This window comes from Dama dama, chromosome 33 (assembly GCF_033118175.1).
Source record: "Dama dama isolate Ldn47 chromosome 33, ASM3311817v1, whole genome shotgun sequence".
NCBI lineage: Eukaryota > Metazoa > Chordata > Mammalia > Artiodactyla > Cervidae > Dama > Dama dama.
The window spans coordinates 65,177,982-65,202,234 of NC_083713.1; the positions used below are offsets into that span (position 1 = coordinate 65,177,982).

A 24,253-nucleotide genomic window follows, 5' to 3' on the forward strand; every position below is an offset into this window, starting at 1 on the left:
TCCTGCCTTCAATCTTTTCCAGCATCTGGGTCTTTTCCAATGAGTCAGTTCTCATCAGTAGTCAAAGTACTGGGGCTTCAACATCAGTCCTTCCAATGAATATTCAGGACTGATTTCCTTTAGGATTGATTGGTTTGATCTCCTTGCAGTCCAAGAGACTCTCAAGAGTCTTCTCCAACGCCACAGTTCAAAAGCATCAATTTTTTGGTGCTGAGCTTTCTTTATGGTCCAACTCTCACATCTATACATGACTACTGAAAAAAACCATAGCTTTGACTAGACAGAGCTTTCTCGGTAATGTCTCTGCTTTTTAATATGCTGTCGAGGTTAGTCATAGCTTTTCTTCCAGGAAGCAAACATCTTTTAATTTCATGGCTGCAGTCACCATCTACAGTGATTTTGGAGCCTAAGAAAATAAAGTCCATCACTGTTTCCATTGTTTCCCCATCTATTTGCCATGAAATGATGGGACCAAATGCCGAGATCTTTGTTTTTTGAATGTTGAGTTTTAAGCCAGCTTTTTCACTCTCCTCTTTCACTTTCAACAAGAGGTTCTTTAGTTCCCCTCCTCAATTTCTGCCATAAGGGTGGTGTCATCTGCATGTCTGAGGATGTTGATATTTCTCTTGGCAATCCAGCTTGTGTTTCATCCAGCCCAGCATTTCGCATGATGTACTCTGCATATACGTTAAGTAAGCAGGGTGACAATATACAGCCTTAACATACTTCTTTCCCAGTTTGCAACCAGTCCATTTTTCCATGTCTGGTCCTCACTGTTGCTTCTTGATCTGCGTACAGATTTCTCAGGAGGCAGGTCAGGTGGTCTGGTATTCCCACCTCTTGAAGAATTTCCTGCAGTTTTTTGTGATCTACACAGTCAAAAGCTTTGATGTAGTCAATAAAGCAGAAGTAGTTATTTTTGTGGAATTCTCTTGCTTTTTCTATGATCCAACAGATGTTGGCAATTTGATCTCTGGTTCTTCTGCCTTTTCTAAATCCATCTTGAACATATGGAAGTTCTCAGTTCAAGTATTGTTGAAGCCTAGCTTGGAGAATTTTGAGCATTACTTTGCCAGCGTGTGAGATGAGTGCAATCATGCGGTAGTTTGATCATTCTTTGTCATTGCCTTTCTTTGGAAATGGAGTGAAAACTGTCCTTTTCCATTCCTGTGGCTACTGCTGAGTTTTCCAAATTTGCTGGCATATTGAGTGCAGCACTTTAGTAGCATCATCTTTTAGAATTTGAAATAACTCAGCTGGAATTCCATCACCTCCACTAAATTTGTTCGTAGTGATGCTTCCTAAGGTCCACTTGACTTCTCACTCCAGGATGCCTGACTCTAGCTGAGTGATCACACCAACGTGACTATCTGGGACATTAAACTCTTTTTTGTATAGTTCTTCTGTGTATACTTGACACCTCTTCTTAATATCCTCTGCTCCTGTTAGGTTCATACCATTTCTGTCCTTTATTGTGCCCATCTTTGTATGAAATGTTCTCTTGGTATCTCTAATTGTCTTGAAGAGATCTCTAGTCTTTCCCATTCTATTGTTTTCCTCTATTTCTTTGCATTGATCACGTAGGAAGGTTTTCTTATTTAGAGGAAAAGGTATACTAAATTAGCAATCAAGGGAAATATAATACAGTATAGATTGGAGTGTAGATTAGAAGTTAAATGTTTCCGTATTCAGTACACAGAGAAAGCAATGAGTTCAGGTACTATTATATTAACTTAATTATCATCATAAGCATCAGAGTAGCTTCTGGGTCCTCTTTCTTTAGTTCATGGTGTTGTATATTCCAGTGAGAAATAATTTATCAATTATTTTGGTAAAATTTTTGAGTGTGACATTAAGTTTTTGTATCACATGAATGAAGTGTGTGTCATAAAATCTCCTTTAATTGCTCTACACAGTGTTTTGTAGTATAGAAGTCTTTTATTACAAGTCTTTTATTACATTTATTCCCTAAGTATTTTATCTTATTATAAATTCTTTAAATTTGATTTTCCAATTGTGTGATGCTCGTACATAAAACACAATTGATTTTTGTATATTCACTTGTATCCTGTGACTTTGCTAAATTTTGTATTGTTTTGTAAAATACCTTTGGATCTTCTGTTTGGAACATTATGTTGTCTGTGAATACAGACAATTTTTACCTCTTCCTATTTGATAAAAGTGGAAAAGAAATGGAAGCAGTGAGAGATTTTATTTTCTTGGACTCTGAAATTACTGAGGACGGTGACCGCAACCATGAAATTAAAAGATGCTTGCTCCTTAGAAAGAAAGCTGTGATGAACCTAGACAGCGTATCAAAAAGCAGAGACATCATTTTCCAACAAATATCCATTCAGTCGGAGCTATGTTTTTTCCAGGAGTCTTTTATAGATGTGAGAGTTGGATCATAAAGAAGGCTGAGTGCTGAAGAATTGATGCTTTCTAACTGTGGTGCTAGAGAAGACTCTTGAGAGTCCCTTGGGCAACAATGAGATCAAAGCAGTCAATCCTAAAGGAAATCAATGCTAAATATTCACTGGAAGGACTGTTGCTGAAGCTCCAGTACTTTGGCCACCTGATGCAAAGAGCCCAGCTCATTGGAAAGGACCCTGATGCTGGGAAAGATCGAAAGCCAAAGGAGAAGGGGGCAACAGAGCATTAGATGGTTAAATAGTATCACCAAATCAATGGACAGGAATTTGAGCAAACTCCAGTAGATAATGGAGGACAGAGGAGCCTGGTGTTCTATAGTCCATGGTTCGCAAAGAGTGAGACACTACTTAGCGACTAAATAGCAAAACCAAATTTGATAATTGTATCTTTAATTTCTTTTTCTTACTTTATCAAACAGGTAGAGTTATGCCATCTTTGAACTTCAATAAATGAAATAAATTAGCTGTATATTCATCTACATTTTCTTCTCTCACCCATTATTGTTGTGTTAAAGTCTTGATTATTCCTTCTTAGTACTTTATGATATTTTAATGTGTAACTGTGTTCAGGTTTATCCATTCTACTGTTAATGGGTGTGTGCATTTTCAGTTTAATGGTGTTATGAGTAGTCTTTCTATGAACAATCTAGTACAATGTCTTTCAGTGAACATATATATATATATGTGTGTGTGTATATACACACACATTTCTGTTGGGTTTATACCTCAGAGTGGACTTACTGAGTCATGGACTACAAATGTAATCTTCTCCATTCTTTTGGGCTCATGAGTTCTTACCAAGTGTTTAATTTTCTTATTAAACCAGAAATTGTCACAGTCTTCTCTTTCAGTTCTCTGCTCCTGCTCATCTGGACTTGGATCAGAAAACACGTGTAGGTTCTTTGCCTGGCTAACCTCAAAAAGGGGCACATGACCCCATCTCTTTCTGGCTTCTTCCCACCTACTTCGTTGTCCGTCTCATAGATTATAAACACAGGTCCTGCCCACAAAACTTTATCCCTCAAAAGTCTCCCGGTTCTAGTTTTCCTCCTTCTAGTTTGTGTCTTTAGGTGTTTATTCAGAGAGAGAAATATTCCTACTACAAAGTCAGTCTACTTTGTGTGAAAGTGTGTTAGTTGCTCAGCTGTGTCCAATTCTTTTGCGATCCCATGGACTATATCCTGCCAGGCTCCTCTGGCTATGGAATTCTACAGGCAAGAAAACTGGAGTGGGTAGCCATTCCCTTCTGCAGGGGATTGTCCCAACCCAGGTATTGAACCTGGGTCTCCCACATTGTAGGCAGATTCTTTACCATATGGCCACCAGGGAATCCCATAACCAAACTAAAGTGCATGCCTTCTTGACAGTCTTGAGCATTTCAAATACATAAATGGTTAGAGAGGGAGAAATCCTCACCCTGATCTGGGATTCAGGTTGTTTCCTTGCTGTTTGCATGTAGCTGATCCTGGGTAGAGGCAAAGTAGAGGGCTGAAATAGCTTTCAAATTGAAGGCAGAGGATTTCTGGGAAGATCCTTGCTAGAACTAAGACTTGAAAATTACTGGAAGAGTTCATTACCCCTACTTCATCTGTCACCTTTTTAAGAATAATTGAAAAGCTGACCAAAATGAAGAAATCTGTCACCTTACAAAAGTGTTTTTAAAATTTTGGTGACTGTTAGATTTTTTTATAAGTGAAATCAGAATTCCAATTATAAAGGATACAAAGCTCTTAGAAACAGTTCCCTGTTGTGAATTAAAAAATACTTAAATAATCTGATTTTCAACTTCACATTTTCATATTTCCTAGATCCTAAAAAATGATATGCAGAATTTTTAAGTAGGTTTTGAACTAAGGAAAACCTAAAATTTGGCTGTGATATCACTATTTACCAGCTGGGGGCTTCATATATTATTTAGCCTCTTGGCCTCATTTCTATATGTATGAAATGGAGATAATAAAGCCTATTAATATTATAGAGTTGTTGTCAGTCTTATATGAAATCAGGTAAAATGGCTAGCACTGTTCCTGCTATGTATCAAGCCTGCAAAGGATTTTCTGTTTTTATTTCAAGAATGATACCAGGTTACATTTTGTTTGCTTTTCAAATTCAATTATCTACATAGGGCAACAAAAGAAATAAAAATAATTAAAACTATTTTTGAGCGAAGTTGATACAGAAAGGAAAACTGAAATATTTTAGCCATGGAGAATTTATAAGTGATACATGTTCATGAACTTAAAGGGAAGCTTTGAGTTGGCATATAGCATTTATTTGGCTATTACAAAAATCCAAGGCAAAATATCTCTTTCATGACACGCAGTGAAAACAATGCACTCGTGACCCATCACTTTAAATATTTATAGAAAGTTTAGTGGAGGAAGTGAGCTAAACCAAGGAGGGGGTTTTCCTGGAGACGGCAAAAGGATGTTTCGAAGCCATGCCAGTGTCCCTCTGCCCTGAGAAGGATGGTCAACTAATCATGTGCATTTGCTTCTCCAGGGAGAAGTTGGCTGTGGCCCGACTCCAGAGAGAAGTTGCCCAGAGAAGAAGTGAGGGGGCCATGGTAAGTCCTGGCTGGCCTGTCCCAATTCCCAACTTCCCTTCCGAAGGTCTTTGGCTTGAAAGGCATTTTGTCTTATTAAGGATTTCAAAGGAAAATATTTGCTTGCAGCAAACTGAATGCTACATTGGTAAATAATATGTTTATAATACAGTTTAAACAGATCTGCCATTTGCTGAGGGAGCAGGAAATATTAATTGGGAAAAATAACTCTTTGAGGGCTTTAAGGAGGATGTTAAAATGTTCAAAAGGTTGTCGACTTTATTTCCTGAAGGTCTATTAGATGCCTAGGCTTCCAGCTGGGAGCACAGTGCCCCTAAAGGAGCATCTCAGATTCTCAGATAAGTAGAGTACAGTTTAATTCAAGCCTCTCAGTTCTACAAACCTGAAAAAAAAAAAAAAGAAACACAACCTCAGAAACAAAACAAAAGAACACTCAGATGTTTGCTAATGTAATTGTCTTTTACCCTCTTCTTTCTCTGAACTCTTTGTGGTGTATTTCTCCCTGTCCATTTCAGTATGTGCTATTTAGGAAACTGATGTTTCCTTGTGTTTTGAATTGTGCTAAGAATCAATATAGGTGTTTTGGTCCAGGCAACTTCATTTTATAGACTTTCTTTGCCAAAGTATCTGCCTGTGTGCCCTCTAAAATCAGAGACGACTGTCGGGGGACCTGGAAAATGGACTTGTGTGGATTAACTGCTGCTGTTACCTCTGAGAAGAGAAATCTGACACCAAATTTTTTTTCCCCCTCCACTGATAACAAAACAGTGGCATGTGTTCAATTTCTCAGCCAATGCTTTTTTTTTTTTTTAAAAAAAAAGAGAAGCCACACATTTTCAAACCCTGAAAGCTGCTTCCATTTGATTTCATGAGAGTTAATTGGCAATTCATTTGCTGAAAAGAGTAAGAAACTTGTAAAATAAGCTGGCCTTGAACTTCTCTCCAGAGGGCAGGCAAAGATCTGGAACAAGAGGCTGAATGTTCAGTGGGTTCTGGAAGTTTTGCTGGCCCTTAAACATACTAAAATACTTAAGGAGGTGATCATGTTGCTTGCTCTGCTAGTGATCTCAAGGCAAAGAAAATCTTAACTGTTCAAACAATATGATCTCTGAAAAATGATACAGGAATAAGTTGGAGAAAATGAAAATTTAGTTACATGGTGAATTGAAAATGTTCAATCTGGACTTACGCTGCATTGGACAATGTTTCTCAGCTAGGTCATTCTGTAATAGTTCCATCTTTGTTCAGGCTGGCTCCTGTTCAGCACTTGTTCAGCTATGTTCAAAGTGAAGGTGAAGCATTGACAGCTTTTCTAGTCCTGTTTCTTCATCTTTAAAATGAGGAGGTTGGGATTGTACGATTCCATTAGCTTAGTGAATCATGTGAATGAGCATTTGCTCATGTGAAGTTTTTATAATGAGAAGGTGTTTCTGGTATATTATTTAAGCTCATAAGATCAGACCCCTAAAGAATTTATCTTTCTGAATCTGACAGTGAATGAACCTGGGTTGAAATCATCTCAGATAACTGTCTAGTTTTTTGTAACATGAAGTCCCCTTTTAAAACATTATAGAGGTTATTGTTCAGTGTAAGAAATACCCAGAGAATCAGTTCAGTTCAGTCACTCAGTTGTGTCCGACTCTGCGACCCCATGGGCTGCAGCACACCATGCTTCCCTGTCTATCACCAACTCCCGGAGCTTACTCAGTCCATCGAGTCGGTGATGCCATCCAACCATCTCATCCTCTGTCATCCCCTTCTTCTCCTGCCTCAGTCTTTCCTAGTATCAGGGTCTTTTCCAGTGAGTCAGTTCTTGCATCAGGTGGCCAAAGTATTGGAGCTTCAGCATCAGTCCATCCAATGAATATTCAGGATTGAGTTCCTTTATGATTGATTGGTTTGATCTCCCTGCAGTCCGAGGGACTCTCAAGAGTCTTCTCCAACATCACAGTTGAAAAGCATCAATTCTTTGGTGCTCAACTTTCTTTATAGTCCAACTCTCACATCCATACATGACTACTGGAAAAATCATAGCTTTGACTAGACGGGCCTTTGTTGCCAAAGTAATGTCTCTGCTTCTTAATATGCTGTCTAGTTTGGTTATAGCTTTTCTTCCAAGGAGCAAGCATCTTTTAATTTCAAGGCTTCAGTCACCATCTGCAGTAGTTTTGGAGCCCAATGAATAAAAGATCACTCTGGTTGCTCAAAAGGCAACTTTGGAGAAGTTACCTGTGATTTATTACTCTTATTTAAATAATATTATTGAAAAATCACATTTATGTATTGATTGATGTAGCCAATAAGTTATGGAACACCTAACCCTTATCCTACCCAGCTCTTATTATAGGCACTGGGGAAGTATTGGTGGGAAAACAAGCAATCAGGCACATATCTGAGAGCATTCGTTCTAGTGGTTGGAGAACAGCAGTTTGATGGAATTACTGATAGATGGTGGAAGCAGCTGTGGAGAACCAAGATCAGGGTAGAGGAAAGTAGCATGCCAGAGGATCAGTGTGAGTGTTTACTGTATCACTGAAAAGTTAGCATGTGAGTGACATTTGAGGAGGAAAAGGAGTGAACCATGATGGTATCTGCTGGGCGAGAATGTTCCTGGTGGGGAGGTGAGCAAGCACAAAGGCCCGGGTTGCCTGAGGAACAGCATGCAGGAGCAGGGTGGCCAGAGGGCAGTGATGGAGAGGCTGGTGGTGGGACAGGCATCAGGGTGGCCAGAGGGCAGTGATGGAGAGGCTGGTGGTAGGATAGGCATCAGGGTGGCCAGAGGGCAGTGATGGAGAGCCTGGTGGTAGGATAGGCATCAGGGTGGCCAGAGGGCAGTGATGGAGAGGCTGGTGGTAGGATAGGCATCAGGGTGGCCAGAGGGCAGTGAGGGAGAGGCTGGTGGTGGGACAGGCATCAGAGAAGTGACGGAGGCACTCAGGTACATCCTGAGCGTTCCCAGATCCCCGGCTCATGCCCTGAGTGATGGGACCCGTTGGCAGGCTTTGAGTGAGTGCCCTTATCCAATCTGACTTACTACTATTCGTGTGATATTTCCCCCAATCCATAGTTTATCACATCTCAATGCTTTAGAGACACCTAAGCCCTGGTTTTTATTAATGTTCTTTATTTTGCTTTTTCTCAGTATTTTACCCCCTCTCCTTAGCTAGTCAGCCCCCTCTGAGTTTTCGACTTAATTATATGCTTCAGCTTTTCTGCTCCTAGGATTCATTTATTTCTGAAGTCCTGATTCTCTCAGTATCTGACAGCTCCTAAAACGAGGCCGTTCTATTAATCCTCTAAATTTAATTCTTACTGTTACAAGACCAGAACTTTTGTCATGTCTATTGCAGAAATGAAGACAGTTCATTACAGCCAGATCACCTTATGTTTTTAAGGAATAATACTTACAGTATTCTGTGTTTTATCACATGAAAGGAAGAATGTTACGAAAAAAGTTACATAAGTTTTATTTTAAAAAAAATGTATAATCGAGGCTGATCATTATTTTTAAAATCATCAGTGAACCTCTACTAATCAAAGCAAACCTGTGAACTTGTTATAATGTAAAACATGCCTTTTAAAAATTTGACTATGCAATAAGTCTTTTTCTTTATGAGTTTTAAGGTAGTAATGGAGGCATCATTTTTGAGAGTTTGCTTTTGTTTTTTTAATGCACTATTTCGGAATAATTTTAGACTTCTGTGATGTTGCACACCTACAGACCCTTCAGCCAGCTTTCTAGTGTTAATACTTACATGACTATAGGATAATGATCAAAACTGAGACATTAACACTGACATGTTACTACTAAGTTCCAGATTCTACTGGAATTTTACCAGTTTTTCCAATAATGTCCCCTTTCTGATTTAGGATTCATTTCAAGGTGTTGCACTGCATGTAGAAAGATTTCTTTCTGATGGCTGATTGACACATATGTGGAAATCAGAGGAATATGAACATGGGAATAAGGCAGGTGTGGATCCAAAGTACAGTTCCACCAGTAGTTAGCTATGTAACTTGGACACATTTCTTTATGGGTTTTTAACAATTCTGTCTGTGCTTTTGTTCTGTTAACTCAGGTTTTTATTGAGCAAAGCTATCTTTCAGCATATTAGGTATTTCCTGTTTGATTCTTTGTTCTCTGCATATTGGATACTTCCTGTTTGTTTCTTTGTTCTTTATTCATTCTTCCATAAAATAACTATTGCCATTGTTTCCATACCTACCTTTCATTATTTTTTCACAAACTGCTATAAGGTCATGTTCCTCTTTATCCTGGGATTCAGCCTGTGTTCCCTATCTCTGTCTCAATTTACTGCCAGATCCATTCTGTCTGAAAGACTTTGATGTCATCTTAAATGTTGTTATATATAAGAAACCTCTTTCCATTCCAAGAGTTTAAAAATATTCATCCCATTCTCTTATTGAATGTACATAGTTTTTATTCTTCTGTATGTAAATCTTTGCATATTCTAGGTGGAATTACATTGTTGTGAGGTAGGGATCAAAATGAGTGTTTTTCCAAATTAATTGTTCAGTAAATGATGTTGGGAAATTAAGCAGTATCTAACTTTTGCTATCATATTTATTATTTTCCAAATCCAGTCTCTATCAATCTGCATCAATGACTGGACCGCTTATTTTTTCTATTAACCTTAGTCTAGTCTTCAGTTCAGTTACTCAGGTGTGTCCGACTCTTTGTGACCCCATCGACTGCAGCATGCCAGGCCTCCTTGTCCATCACCAGCTCCCGGAGTTTACTCAAACTCATGTCCACTGAGTCGGTGATACCATCCAACCATCTCATCCTCTGTCATCCCCTTCTTCTCCCGCCTTCAATCTTTCCCAGCATCAGGGTCTTTTCCAATTAGTCAGTTCTTTGCATCAGGTGGCCAAAGTATTGGAGTTTCAGCTTCAGTATCAGTCCTTCCAGTGAATATTCAGGACTGATTTCCTTTAGGATGGACTGGTTGGATCTTCTCGCAGTCCACGGGACTCTCAAGAATCTTCTGCAATACCACAATTCAAAAGCATCAATATTTCGATGCTCAGCTTTCTTTGTAGTCCAACTCTCACATCCATACATGACTACTGGAAAAACCATAGCCTTGACTAGATGGACCTTACACTAGCCTAAATTGTTTTTTTTTCCTAAATTGTTTTAATTACTAGAAATTTGTAGTCTAATATTTTATAGGCTGAGTTGTTTCTGATTAATTTTCTTCTCCAAGTTTATAAAAGATAATTTCATTTATTGAATAACAATTAGGATTCATGGGTTAAAAATATGTGTTTGGATTTTTTAAAAATAGCAAAATTGTTTGTATACATGGTTATGACTAAACAGTATCTTAAAGACTGTTTCAAAATGACATGAAAAAAGCTTAATATGTTCATTTTTATACATTTACATTAAAAAGTTTTAAAAGAATATCACTTCTACCAGTGAGTTTGTTTTTTATTAATATCTGTAGAACACTAATATTCTACCAAATATAATTTTTAAAATGCTTGGGTTAGTTATGCAAAGTTATCAACACTGTATGGCTCCTTTTCATCCCATTGAGTAGTTTCTAATTTGAGGAAAAGAAAAATACCAATTTTTGATTACTCATCTCAAGACACTAAGGAAACATTGTATCCCCAATTACCCTGTTGCTCATTGGTCTTTTTCTTTCATCTAGATGGTTATTCAAACACTGACTGGGTGTCCATTGTGTACCATCAGCTGCATTTGAAACCATATCCCCTTGTTTTTTTGCGTAATTAACATCTAAGGAATAACTATCAGTGATTAGGATATTTTCAGTCATCTCAGGAATTTGAGAAAAAAAGAAAGTTGGAGGAGATAAGGAGGTCAGAATCCTTGGCCCCTCTGTGGCATCCTTGCTGGAGGATGAGGGCAGATTTAAGTCAGCAAAAACCTTCACCAGATCTTATTCATTCAGTGCCACAGTATGAGTCACTAGCTGTGGTGCTGATACTGGAGTTGACTGAATTCACTGATACAAAAACACATAAAAGAAACTTCATGCCTGTGGATTCACAGTTTCTAGGGGGTCTTTGTTTATAGATAAATAAAGGGATCTGCAAGAATCTCTTTTTCAAATATCTACATGGTTTTTGAGAACTTTAGTCCCAGTCTTATTTTTAACTTGTCGATTCCCTGCCCTCTACAGTGCGTGAGTTTACGTTGCCTCTTAGTTATTCACAGGAAACAGAAATTGCAGTGTTAAATAGCTGTCACTTAAACAAGAGATCACTTCTTTTTTTTTTTTTTTTAAAGTTTTCTTTTATATTGGAGTATAGCTGATGAACAATGTTGTGATAGTTACAGGTGGATAGCAAAGGGACTCAGATGTGCATATACATGTATCCATCCCCCCCCCCCCGCCCCCACCCAAATCTCCTCCCATCCAGGCTGCCACATAACATTGAGCAGGGAAGAGATAATTTCTTTTAATTTAAGAGACATGTAAAAATAGGAACATCGCACACAACCCAGGTGACAGAGTCTTGGTGAATGGCCAGCACTGTGACCACTGTGTCTTGCATCTTTTCATGCCTGCCCAGCTGTATAATCTGGCTTCTGATAGACAAGAGGGCCGCCAAGAGTTTGGAAACCCAGGAGGAAGCGGGCCTGGAGCTGTAGTACTAAACATGTCAATTCCTGCTGCTACATTTCTTGGGGTCAAGTGTTTGGTTTTGGTAGAATTAGAAGACTGCTGTTCACAACACAGTGGATAATACAACTGATTTTCTAACTGCTAGTAGTCAAATAGCAGTGGGTGTCCCTGATAGCTCAGTTGGTAAAGAATCCGCCTGCAAAGCAGGAGACCCTGGTTTGATTCCTGGGTCAGGGTGATCTGCTGGAGAAGGGATTGGCTACCACTCCAGTATTCTTGGGCTTCCCTGGTGGCTCAGCTGGTGAAGAATCTGCCTGCAATGTGGAAGACCTGGGTTTGATCCCTGGGTTGGGAAGATACCCTAGAGAAGGGAAAGACTACCCACTCCAGTATTCTGGCCTGGGAATTCCATGGTCGCAAAGAGTCGGAAACAACTGAGCACCTTTCACTTTCACTTCAGTAGTCAAACAAGAGGGGTTAGGATTATAGGGTGAATTAACTTTCCTGTGTTTCTTTCTTTTTTTTTATACAAAACTGACATACATCATTGTATTAGTTTGAGGTATCCACCATAATGGTTCAATATATGAATTTAGCGCTTTCCCCTGCTGTCTGAAAGTAGATAATTCCTATGAAATCCCTGGTAAGCTGAATGGTGTAAAACTAGAAGCAATTACCTTTTTCATAATAGTGAAAGTCCTCTATGAATTTCTTTTGGTTGGCAAAAACAGTATAAATATAGGTCTTTCATAAAAGTGAAGGCATGCAAAGTAAACTTTCAAAAAGTGGTTTCTACCTATATATTGCAGTATGATCACCTCAATAAGTCTAGTTAATATTCATCATTGCACAGTTACAAATTGTTTTTCTTGTGATGAAAACTTTTAAGGTATACTCTCATAGCAAATATAAAATACAGTACTATTAACTATAGCTGGCATGCTATCTGTTACATCCTCAGGACTCATTCGAGAACTGGAGGTTTGTACCTTTTGGCCTCCTTTACCCATTCACTTACCCCTTCCCATCTCCCTGCCTCTATTTTTGTATCTGTGCGTTTTGCTTATTTGTTTTTTAGGATTCTACACATTTGTGTGGTATGTGTCTTTCTCTGTCTTATTTCACTTAGTATAATGCCCTCAGAGTCCATCCACATTGTTGTAAATGGCAACATTTCCTTCTTTTTACAACCAAATAGTATTCCATTATATGTATTATATACCACATTCTTTTTACCCATTCTTCCATCAAAGGACACTTAGGTTGTTTACATGCCTTAGTTATTGTAAATAATGTGGAAATGAGCATGGTGGTACACTTGTCTTTTAAAAATAGTGATTTTATTTCCTTTGGATAAATACCCAGAAGTGGAATTCCTGGTTCATATGGTAGTTCTATTTTTAATTTTTTTTTTCAATTCTATTTTTAATTTTTTAAGAAACCTTCATATTATTTTTCACAGAGGCTTTACCAATTTACACCCATCAACAGTACACAAGCCCTCCCTTTTCTCCACATCCTAGCCAAAACGTGTTTCTTGTTTTTTCATTAATAGTCATTCTGACAGGTGTGAGATGATACCTTATTGTGATTTTGATTTGCATTTGCCTGGTCATTAGTTATGTTGAGTACCTCTTCATGTACCCATTTCCCATCTGTATGTCCTCTTTGGAAAAATGTCTATAGGCATACCTTGGAGATATTGCTGGTTTGGTTCTGGACCATTGCAATAAAGCAAATATCACAATAAAGTGAATCACATGAATTTTTGATTTCCCGGGCATCTAAAAGTTACGTTTACACTGCACTGTAGTCTGTTAAGTGTGCATTAGCATTATGTATAAAAAAATTACATGCCTTAATTAAAAATACATTATTACTAAAAATTTTTACCATAATTTGATAACACAGAATTTCCATAGACCTTCTGTTTGTAAAAATCACAAGCGAGAAGCACTATAAAATAAGCACATAAAGCAAGACGTGCCTGTATTCAGACCCTCTGCCTGTTTCTGAATTGGATTGTTTGTTTTGCTACTGATACATATGACTTCTTTATATATTTTGGATATTAACCCCTTAACATATATGACTGCAAATGTTTTCTTCCATTTAGTAGGTTGCCTTTTAATTCTGTTGATGGTTTCCTTTGCTGTACAGAAGCTGTTTAGTTTGATATAGTCCCCTTTGTTTATTCTTGCCTTCATTATCTTTGCTTTCAGTGTCAAATCCAAAAAACTCATTGCCAGACTGATCTCAAGACACTTACTGCCTGTGTTTTCTTCTAAGAGTTTTCTGGTTTCGGGTCTGTGTTCAAGTCTTTAATCCATTTTTGAGTTAATTTTTGTGGATACAGTAAGATAGTGGTCCTGTTTCATCTTTTTGCATATGGCTGTCCAGTTTCCCCAGCACCATTTATTGAAGAAACTGTTTTTTCCTCATTGTATTTTCTTGACTCCTTCACCATAAATTAAGTGACCATACATGTGTGACTGTATTTCTCTGCTTTCGATTCTGCTCCATTGAACTATGTATCTGCTTTTATGGCAGTACCATACCTTTTTGCTTACTATAGTTTTGTAATATAGTTTGAAATCAGGGAACATAATGTATACAGTTTTGTTCTTTTTTCTCAAGATTCCTTTGGCTATTCAGTTTAGTGTGTGTGTGGTTTCATATGTGTTTCAGGATTGTTCTATTTCTGTGAAAAATGCCATTGAAATTTTGATGGAAATTGCATTGAATGTGTAGATTGCTTTGGGTGGTATGTACATTTAAAAACTGTCAATTCTTCCAAGCCATGAGCACAGAATATATTTCCATTTATTTGTGTCTTCAATTTCTTTCTTTCTTTTTTTTTTTTTTTTTTATTAGTTGGAGGCTAATTACTTCACAACATTGCAGTGGGTTTTGTCATACATTGACATGAATCAGCCATGGAGTTACATGTATTCCCCATCCCGATCCCCCCTCCCACCTCCCTCTCCACCCAGTTCATCTGGGTCTTCCCAGTGCACCAGGCCCAAGCACTTGTCTCATGCATCCCACCTGGGCTGGTGATCTGTTTCACTATAGATAATATACATGCTGTTCTTTTGAAACATCCCACCCTCACCTTCTCCCACAGAGTCCAAAAGTCTGTTCTGTACTTCTGTGTCTCTTTTTCTGTTTTGCATATAGGGTTATCATTACCATCTTTCTTTCTTTCATCAGTGTCTTAGAGTTAAATTTGGTTAAATATGTTCCTAGCTATTTTATTGGTTTAATTTGTTCCTAGGTATTTTACTCTTTTTGATGAAATTATAAATTAGATTATTTTCTTAATTTATCTTTTGGATAGTTTGTTATTAATATATAGAAATCAACTAATTTTGGAAAAACTTAGTTATAGTCTCATGGGAAGTTTTGACTTGTCTGTGTTAATATACTGATGTTAGCAGCAGTCATGGCAGTTGAGTTTAAAGTGTCATCCAAGAAAAGTGTCTTGGACAATACAGCATTCACAGCGTTTATCAGTGGTTGAAATATATCCATAATATATCTCTAGAAAAAGAACCAGGAAAAAGAACCTTTTTTTTTTTTTTTCTTTTTCACAGCAGCAATTTAATAAGTTGAAAAATCAAGTAGACATGTTTTCCTAAGAGTATATATAGAATGGTATGTGGCAAACTTAAGGACATGTTTCTGTATATGTGCTAAATTTTGGAAATAGGCCCTGCATATTATTATGTTCATTTATCTATTCAACTTATCCAGCAGAGAATAAAATGAAGTACTTGGCTTTCATAAAATTTATAATATAAAATACCTATTGCACCAATACATCAATGTCATACTTTTCATGATATTTGTTCACAGTTACACCAGAAATCAATAACATCCCCTCAAAACTGCATATCTCTGAAAATTTTAATAAAATATTTTAGATTATTCACTTGAAATTTTTTTAAAGTGGAGTTGATTTACAATATTGTGTTAGTTTTAGGTATACAACAATGTGATTTAGTTATACATGTACACACACAAATATATATATACACAAATGTCTTTTCCACTTTTTAGAAAATAAATTATAAGAGGAAAGCTGAATGAAAATGAAAACCCTCTATCTACACAAACTTAGGCAATATAGTTAAATCAAAAGTTATGGTGAGATGTTTACCTTTAAAGGTATATAATAGGAAAAGATTTTAAATTAATCATTTAACTCAAGAAGTAATGAGGAATAATATACGTAAAGAGGCAGTAAATAATGAAGTAAAAAACAGAAGCCAGTGAAGTACAAAATGAAGAAATAGCAGAAAATTTTCAGCATCACTATCTAGATATGCATAGAAATTTTAAGATAATTGTACTTCTGACCACTGTTTGATATTAAGAATTATTGTGTGTATATGTATATATATATATGTGTACATATATATATGTATGTAAACTTGAACTTATGGTTCTGTGTTTCAAAAGAGTTCTTATGTTTAGAGATACACATGGAAATATTTACACTTAAAATGATGTGATATCTGGGTTTACTTCAAAATAATACTAGAAGAGGGAACTAGTGGAGTTTAGATAAATTTAAATTGGCCATATTTCAGAGAAAGACATATGCTGTATAATATCCATTATACATGGTACCTAAAAAAATAAAACAAGCTGGTGAACAGAGTAGAAACACACTCATCAAAACTGAGAGCAAATTAGTGGTTACCAGTTGGGAGAGGGAAGGAAGGAGGGGCAAGAGAGGGGTAGAGGATTAAGAGATACAAACTACTTTGCATAAAGTAAGTAAGCTACAAGAATATAATTACAGCAAAGGGAATATATCCAATATTTTATAATAACTGTAAATAGAATATAACTTTTGAATCACTATGTTGTACACCTGAAACACAGTATTTTAAGTCAACTCTACCTCAAAAGAATAAATTTTTCTAAAAAAATTGGTCTTATTTGATAACTGTAGAAGTTTGAGCATTACTTCCCTGGGGGCTCAGACAGTTAAGAATCTGCCTGCAATGCGGGAGATGTGGGTTCAGTCCCTGGGCTGGAAAGATCCCCTGGAGGCGGGCACAGCAACCCACTCCAGTATTCTTGCCTAGAAAATCCCCATGGACAGAGCAGCCTGGCAGGCTACAGTCCACGCGGTCGCAAAGAGTCAGACATGACTGAGTGACTAAGCACAGCACAGCGCATACTTTTACAAATGCTTAAAACTTTTGATGATAAAAGTTTTTAACCATGCCCACCCCCCCACCCCCCACCCACCAGAAAACTGCCAGGCTCTAATGATTTTACAGCTTACCTGGTGGCTCAGAGGTTAAAGCATCTGCCTGCAATGTGGGAGACCCAGGTTCGACCCCTGGGTTGGGAAGATCCCCTGGAGAAGGAAATGGCAACCCACTCCAGTATTCTCACCTGGAGAAATCCCATGGACGGAGGCGCCTAGTAGGCTACAGTCCACAGGGTCGCAAAGAGTTGGACACGACTGAACGACTTCACTTTCTTTTCTTTAATGATTTTACAGAGTTCAACCAAATCTGGAGTGAAAGAGATAATATTTTATACAGATTGATGTGAAAGAAGATGAAAAAAATATCCCCAAATCACTGTTTACAAAAATAAAAGCTAAACTTTTCTGTTGAGAAGTTATATATTTACCAAAAAATTGCAAAGATAGTACAGAGATTTCCAATACGTCTTATAGCCCGTTTCCCAATTATTAACCTCTTATATTAATATGGTACATTTGTCACAGCTAAGGAACAGTGTTGATTTGTTGTTAGTAACCAAAGTCCATTCATTATTCCTATTTCCATAGTTTTACCTAATGTCCTTGTTTCACAATCCTATCCAGGATTCATACGACATTTACTCACCTTGCCCCCTTATACTCTTTTTGGCTGTGGCAGATTCTCAGACTTCTCTTGGTTTTGCTGACCTTGACAGTTTCGAGGAGTCCTGGTTAGCTGCTTTGGGAGATTTGTCCCAAGGAGATTTGCCTGCTGTTTTTCTTATCGTTATCCGTGGATAGATTTGGAGGAGGTATTTAAAACACAGGTTAAAGTGCCATTTTTATCACATTGTATCAAGATTGCGTATGATCTATATAACTTACCATTATTTTGCTGAACCTCTGTCATGTGGCTCAGATAACGTTTGTCAGGTTTGCACTGAATAGTTTCTCTCTCAACCCCCCCTTCTATACTGTTCCCCTTGAAAGAAAATCACTCTTCATGGTCCACACTTAGGGAGTGTGCTGTTGTATTCCTCCTCCTAAGGATGGAGTATTTTTGTAATCCTTCCACATGGGAGATTTGTCTGTTTTTTAATGTTTATTTGCTCAATCATTTATATTACTGTGAATGCATTGGTGTCTGCGTTTATACTTTGGGTTGTAAACCAACATAAACTACTTAATTTTATTGATATTTTGTTCACCATTGTCCTTTAGCAGCCCTTTCGGTTGGTTCTCTTGTTGCTCTGACACACTCTCATCATTGGTTTTGTTTGTTTTCCTTTCCTTTTCCTTTGTTTTCTTCGTGTGTGTGTGCCGCACGCACACTCAGTCGCTCAGTTGTGCCCAACTCTTTGTGACCCTGAGAACTGCAGTCTACCAAGATCCTCTGTCCATGGAATTTTCCAGGCAAAAATACTGTACTGGGCTACTATTTACTCCTCCAAGGGATCTTCTGGACCCAGGGATTGAACCTGCATCTCTTGTGTCTCCTGCATTGGCAGATGGATTCTTTACCACTGCACTTTATTACTTTTTTGGCTTTACAAGGAACTTCAGGCTCGTATTGTATATTTCCTGCCACAGTCTTCAAATCAGCTATTTATCTAATGTGCACTTGTTTTATTTGAAGACAAGGGTATTTGAAACCAAGATCTGGTTGCTAGGTGTCAACTCACTTTTCTGAGGCTTATTTAAAATGAGGTTTATTCCAGAAATGCAGTGATTTCTTAACATCACAAAATCAATTAAAATAATTAATCACAGCTATAGATTAAATACAGAGAACAAAGACTCGACAGATGCAAAATAAAACATTTGATAAAATTCAATAGCAATTCACAGTAATTTTAAAAATGTAGTCAACAAGAACAAAATGATGTTTTCTTAAGTTGACAAAAGGTGCTCATAGACGATCTTCAGTGAAAATTGTACTTAAAGGTGAAAAACTGGAAGTGTTCTTTTTAAAATCCATAACCAGACCAGGATTCCTCCAGTCAGCATGGCTATTTGTTTTTACACTTCTGGACCTAAGTAACATGTGAAATTAAGTGACATATGGGTTAGGAAGAAAGCACAAATTTATTATTTGTAAATAATTGTCTAAGTAGAAAATCCAGGAGATTCTTTAGACACACTTTTAGAAGATATAAATTCACTTTAGATATAAAGTGAATATTACAAAAATTGATAGAAATCCTGCATTTCCATTGTTGTTATTGTGTTTTTCAGTTGTGTCTGACTCTTTATGTCCCCATGGACATGCTAGGCTCCTCTGTCCTCCACTCTCTCCCAGAATTTTCTCAAATTCATGTCCATTGAGTCAGTGATGCTATCTAACCATTTCACTCTCTGCTGCCCTCTTCTTCTTTTGTTTTCAATCTTTCCCAGCATCAGAGTCTTTTCCAATGAGTCAGCTCTGCATCAGGTGGCCAGAGTATTGGAACTTCAACTTCAGCATCAGTCCTTCCAGTGAATATATAGGATTGTTTTCCTTTAGGATTGACTGGTTTGATCTATCCATTATCAACTCTTAAAGTAATTTTAAATAACAGTATTTAAAATTGTTTTTTAAAAGGGCATTTAGGAATAAATCTAAAGAGGAAGGAATATGTGAGATATTGATAGAGAAAGTATTTAAAAAGGGACAAAGGTTGGTGGAGAGATGTATCATAAATTCTTGGAGGGGAAGACAAAGGTGTAGAGATACTAGTTTACTCTAAAGTGGTTTACACATTACATGTAATTCCAATCAGAATCCCAGAAAGATTTTCACAGAATACAAAAAGCTGTTGTTGTTCATTCTCTTAAGTCATGCCTGACTGTTTGCGACCCCGTGGACTGCAGCACACCAGGCTCCTCTGTCCTTCACCATCTCTGAGTTTGCCCAGATTCACACCCCTTGAGTTGGTGATGCTATCTAACCATCTCATCCAAAAATCAGACAAAAAGCTAATCTAATATTGATAATAAAAATGTAGGTTTACATATAGATGATATGATTTTAAAGAAAGATAATAGGAGATGCTGTATCCTCCCACACATGAAGATTTATTTTAAAGCTTAAGCAGTTACATCTGTGTAGTGTTGGGCAAAAATACCCAAATAAACCAGGAGAACAGAACAGAGGGCCTTGAATAGACCCACATGTATATAGGAATATATAATGGAAGTGGAATTACAATTCAGTGAGGAAAGAATGGACAATTTAAAAAGACCACTGTGACAATTTATAAACTACACAGTTTTATTGCTACCAGGTACAATGCACAGAAGTAAATTTTGAATGAGTCCAAATCTTAAAGCAAGGTTTTTAAAATTTTTAGAAATAAATATAAGGAAATATCTTTATAGTATTGAAGTAAGAGGACAATTTTTTTTTAAATGAAGGTAGTCTGTACAAGAAATAAAGAGAAAGATTAATAAATTCTTAATACATTAGGAGTAAAAATATTTGTTTAAAAAAAAAGAAAAAGATTATTAGCCAAGTAGAAGAGTGAGCTCCTGGCTGATATAAGAGATTTGCAAAATGAACCAATAAGAAAGTGCCATCCATAAGCATTTATAGTTTTCTTGTTCAGAAAAATGCATATATAGGCTAAAACATCACATAGCATCTTATGCCCATCTATTTTAGAAAAATTTTAGGAGTCTGAAAATGCCCATAGGCAAGCATATGTGGAAACTGGAACTCTATTGTTGGTAGGAGTGTAACTGATGTAAACATTTAGGAAACTCATTTTGTGTTACCTAAAAAGATGAATGTACAACACAGCCTGCTGCTGCTGCTGCTAAGTCACTTCAGTCGTGTCTGACTCTGTGCGACCCCATAGACGGCAGCCCACCAGGCTCCCCCGTCCCTGGGATTCTCCAGGCAAGAGCACTGGAGTGGGTTGCCATTTCCTTCTCCAATGCATGAAAGTGGAAAGTGAAAGTGAAGTCGCCCAGTCGTGTCCGACTCTTAGTGACTCCATGGACTGCAGCCCACCAGGCTCCTCCATCTGTGGGATTTTCCAGGCAAGAGTACTGGAGTGGGGTGCCATTGCCTTCTCTGACAGCACAGGCTGCAGTCTAGCAATTCTACTTCTGTGCTTTGAATCTAGAGATACTCTAACATATATGCAAAGGGATTCATATAAAGTGATGCACTTTTTTTCTGATGACAAAAAAGTCAAAATGATCACAAAGTCCCACAGTAGGAGATTAAGTGAACCAGCTGATTTCTTAAAAAAGTAAATTAATCTGTAACAGTTAAAATGAACTATATCTGCATGTGTCAACAGGGACCAGTCTCAAAAGCATTGCATTGATTATTGATCTGCAAGTAGAAGAAATCTAATAAATGTAGGAACGACACACACTGAATTGAGCATAATGAATACTTCTAGGGAGGGGGAAGGTCTTAATTATGTCCACCCATTTAATTTTTCCAATGAAGCAAGTATCCTAAAATGTTTAAAATATTTGGGTAAAGCCAAGTGACATCTTGTATTTCTGAAATATTTTCTGAATTTTTAAAATATTTTACCATTAACAATATTAAGTAAATGTAAAGAAAATATTGAAATTAAAAAAGAAATATAGGGATAGGGGAGTAAGAGATACCAAATTGCTAAGTGTAAAACAAGCTGCAAGGATATATTGTACAAGATAGGGAATGTAGCCAGTATTTTATAATAACTAATAAATAAAGTATAACCTTTAAAGATGTAAATCATTATATTGTACACCTGTCGCTTATTTACTATTGTATAGCAGCTGTACTTCAGTAATAAAATAAAGTTAGCTATGTGAGGTGATGGATGGGTTCATTATCTTGATCTCATGTAATGTTTACATGAATCAAATGTATGTGTTTAGTCTGTCAGTCATGTCCAACTCTTTATGACCCCATGGACTGTAGCCCACCTGGCTCCTCCATCCATGGGGATTTTCCAGGCAAGAATACCAGAGTGGGTTGCCGTACATTCTTCCAGGGGATCTTCCAGGAGATTTTCCCAGCCCAGGGATTGAACCCATATCTCCCACATTGCAGGTGGATTCTTTACCAGCTGAACTACCAGGGAAGCCCATATCAAATGTGTATGTACGACAAATCATCACATTGTACAGATTAAACAGATATTGATTATTCCTCAGTGAAGTTTAGAAAATTACAGAAATAAAAATAAATAAAAAAATAAAGCTGTAATAACCATCAGCAGAGAAGATAGGCGAAATCAGAAGAAAATATTAGATTTCTCAGAGGAAATTGTTAGAAAATATATGTTGTTTTTATGATCAGGGCATAGTTAAGTCATGTCTCTGCATGACACCCCACATGTCTCATGCAGGGCCGTAAACTATGAAGGTAAATGATGGAGAAGAGATAGCTAAAAGCTGTTACTTCTGTTGAGCAAAAGATTGAATAAACTAAGTTAATAGATTAAACACACCTTTTAGCAGCAGACATGATAGAAAGACATAAACTTCTAGGAATTGTCACAGGTGTCTTTTGAGTAATGCTGGATGTGAGAGTTGGACTATAAAGAAAGCTGAGCACTGAAAAATTGATGCTTTTGAACTGTGGTGTTGGAGAAGACTCTTGAGAGTCCCTTGGGCTGCAAGGAGATCCAACCAGTCCATCCTAAAGGAGATCAGTCCTGAGTGTTCATTGCAAGGGCTGATGTTGAAGCTGAAACTCCAATACTTTGGCCACCTGATGTGAAGAGCTAGCTCATTTGAGAAGACCCTGATGCTGGGAAAGATTGAAGGCAGGAGGAGAAGGGGATAACAGAGGATGAGATGGCTGGATGGCATCACCAACTCAATGGACATGAGTAAACTCCGGGAGTTGGTGATGGACAGGGAGGCCTGGTGTGCTACTGTCCATGGGGTTGTACAAGTCTGGTTGTACAAGTTGCTCAGACACGACTGAGCAACTGAACTGAACTGAACTGATAGATTACATATTTGTTGTTTAGTTGCTAAGTCATGTCATACTCTTTGTGACTCCATGGGCTGAAGCCCACCAAACTCCTCTGTCCATGGGATTTCTGAAGCAAGAATTCTAGAATGGGTTGCCATTTCCTTCTCCAGTAGATTATGTTGCTATGTTTTAAAAGTTGGATCAGTCTAGAGCCTCTAAGATTTTCCTAGAACTCTTTCAAGTAGAAATAGTGTTCCCTGAAGAGGGTATATTCTTACTCATCTGTTCACCTCTTGCTAACCAGGTCTAGCCCACAGAAGAATTGGATGAAAATTTCCATTTTCCTTTTATTGCAAGTTTGATGCTGGAGATAGAGACAGTATTCTACCAGGAAGCTTGTGAACTATTCTGAGTGTGTTCCATTTTCAAATAAGGCAGGGCTTTTAGAAGACTGCGTACTTACATGCAGAGTCCCATTGCCTCTGTGTTCTGTCTTTGAAAAGGGTACAGGGAGGTATAGGACACCATGAAGCATGGCACTCCCCCTTCTTGTACTTAAAAAATTTGAAGCAAAATTCACATATAGTAAGATGCACATATCATAATTCTCCAATTTGATACATTTATGTAGATGTATTCTCCTGTAAAAGTAATACTCCATATAGGAATATTGAAAATATAGAGTGTTTTTAAGAAGGTTCCTTCTTAACCTTCCTCCATCATCCGCCCCCCAAGTTCTGCAGAAACAACCATTGATACACCTCAGAAAATCCATGTATTATTTGCCTGTTCCTGAACTTTATATAAATTCTTTCATACAGTATGTATTCTTTTGTGTCTGGCTTCTTTCCTTCAATTTAATGTTTCTGAGATTCTTCATATATTGTGTGTTTCAGTTTTTTCAGGTTTTCCTTGTTATTTTCTTCAGCTGTTGAATAGTATTTCATTGTATGAATTTCGTACTTTGTTTATCCAGTTTCCTTTTGACATATATATGGTTTATTTTCACTTGGTCTATTACAAATAAGGCAGCTATGAAATTCTTGTATGGTTCTTCTAGTGGACCTGTCAGCCCATTATCAGATGCATGATTTCAGATGCTTCCTCCGTTCTGCTAGCTTCTTTCACTTCCTTTGTGCACAGTGCCCTTGAAAACACAGTTTTTTATTTTGAAGAACTCTTATTTCCTTTTTCTCTTTTGTCACCTTTGGTGTCTTATCTAAGAAGGTCTTGCCTAACCCAAGGCCATGAAGATTTTCTTTTAAGAGTTTTAATGTAGTTGTAGCTCTTATGTCTGTGTCCCACTTTGAGGTTTTTTTGGTTTGTGTTGTTTGAGGAAGGGGTCCAGCTTAATTCTTTTGCGCGTGGCTATCTTGCTGTCATAGCATCATTTGTTGAAAAGGCTGTTCTATCCCACATTGAATTGTCTTGCACTCTTACTGAAAATCATTAGAGATGAATGTGGAGGTTCGTTTTTGGACTTCCATT

At 37.4% G+C, this 24,253-nt stretch overlaps 1 protein-coding gene across 1 annotated transcript in view; it reads left to right on the plus strand.

The window, feature by feature from the left end:
* Positions 1-24,253, plus strand: part of NCKAP5 (NCK associated protein 5) — a 1,007,389-nt gene that overhangs the window by 404,111 nt on the left and 579,025 nt on the right. Inside the window, exon 4 of the mRNA XM_061135363.1 lies at positions 4,935-4,998. Within this exon, the coding sequence (XP_060991346.1) occupies positions 4,935-4,998 (64 nt within the window). The remainder of the gene's footprint in view (positions 1-4,934; positions 4,999-24,253) is intronic.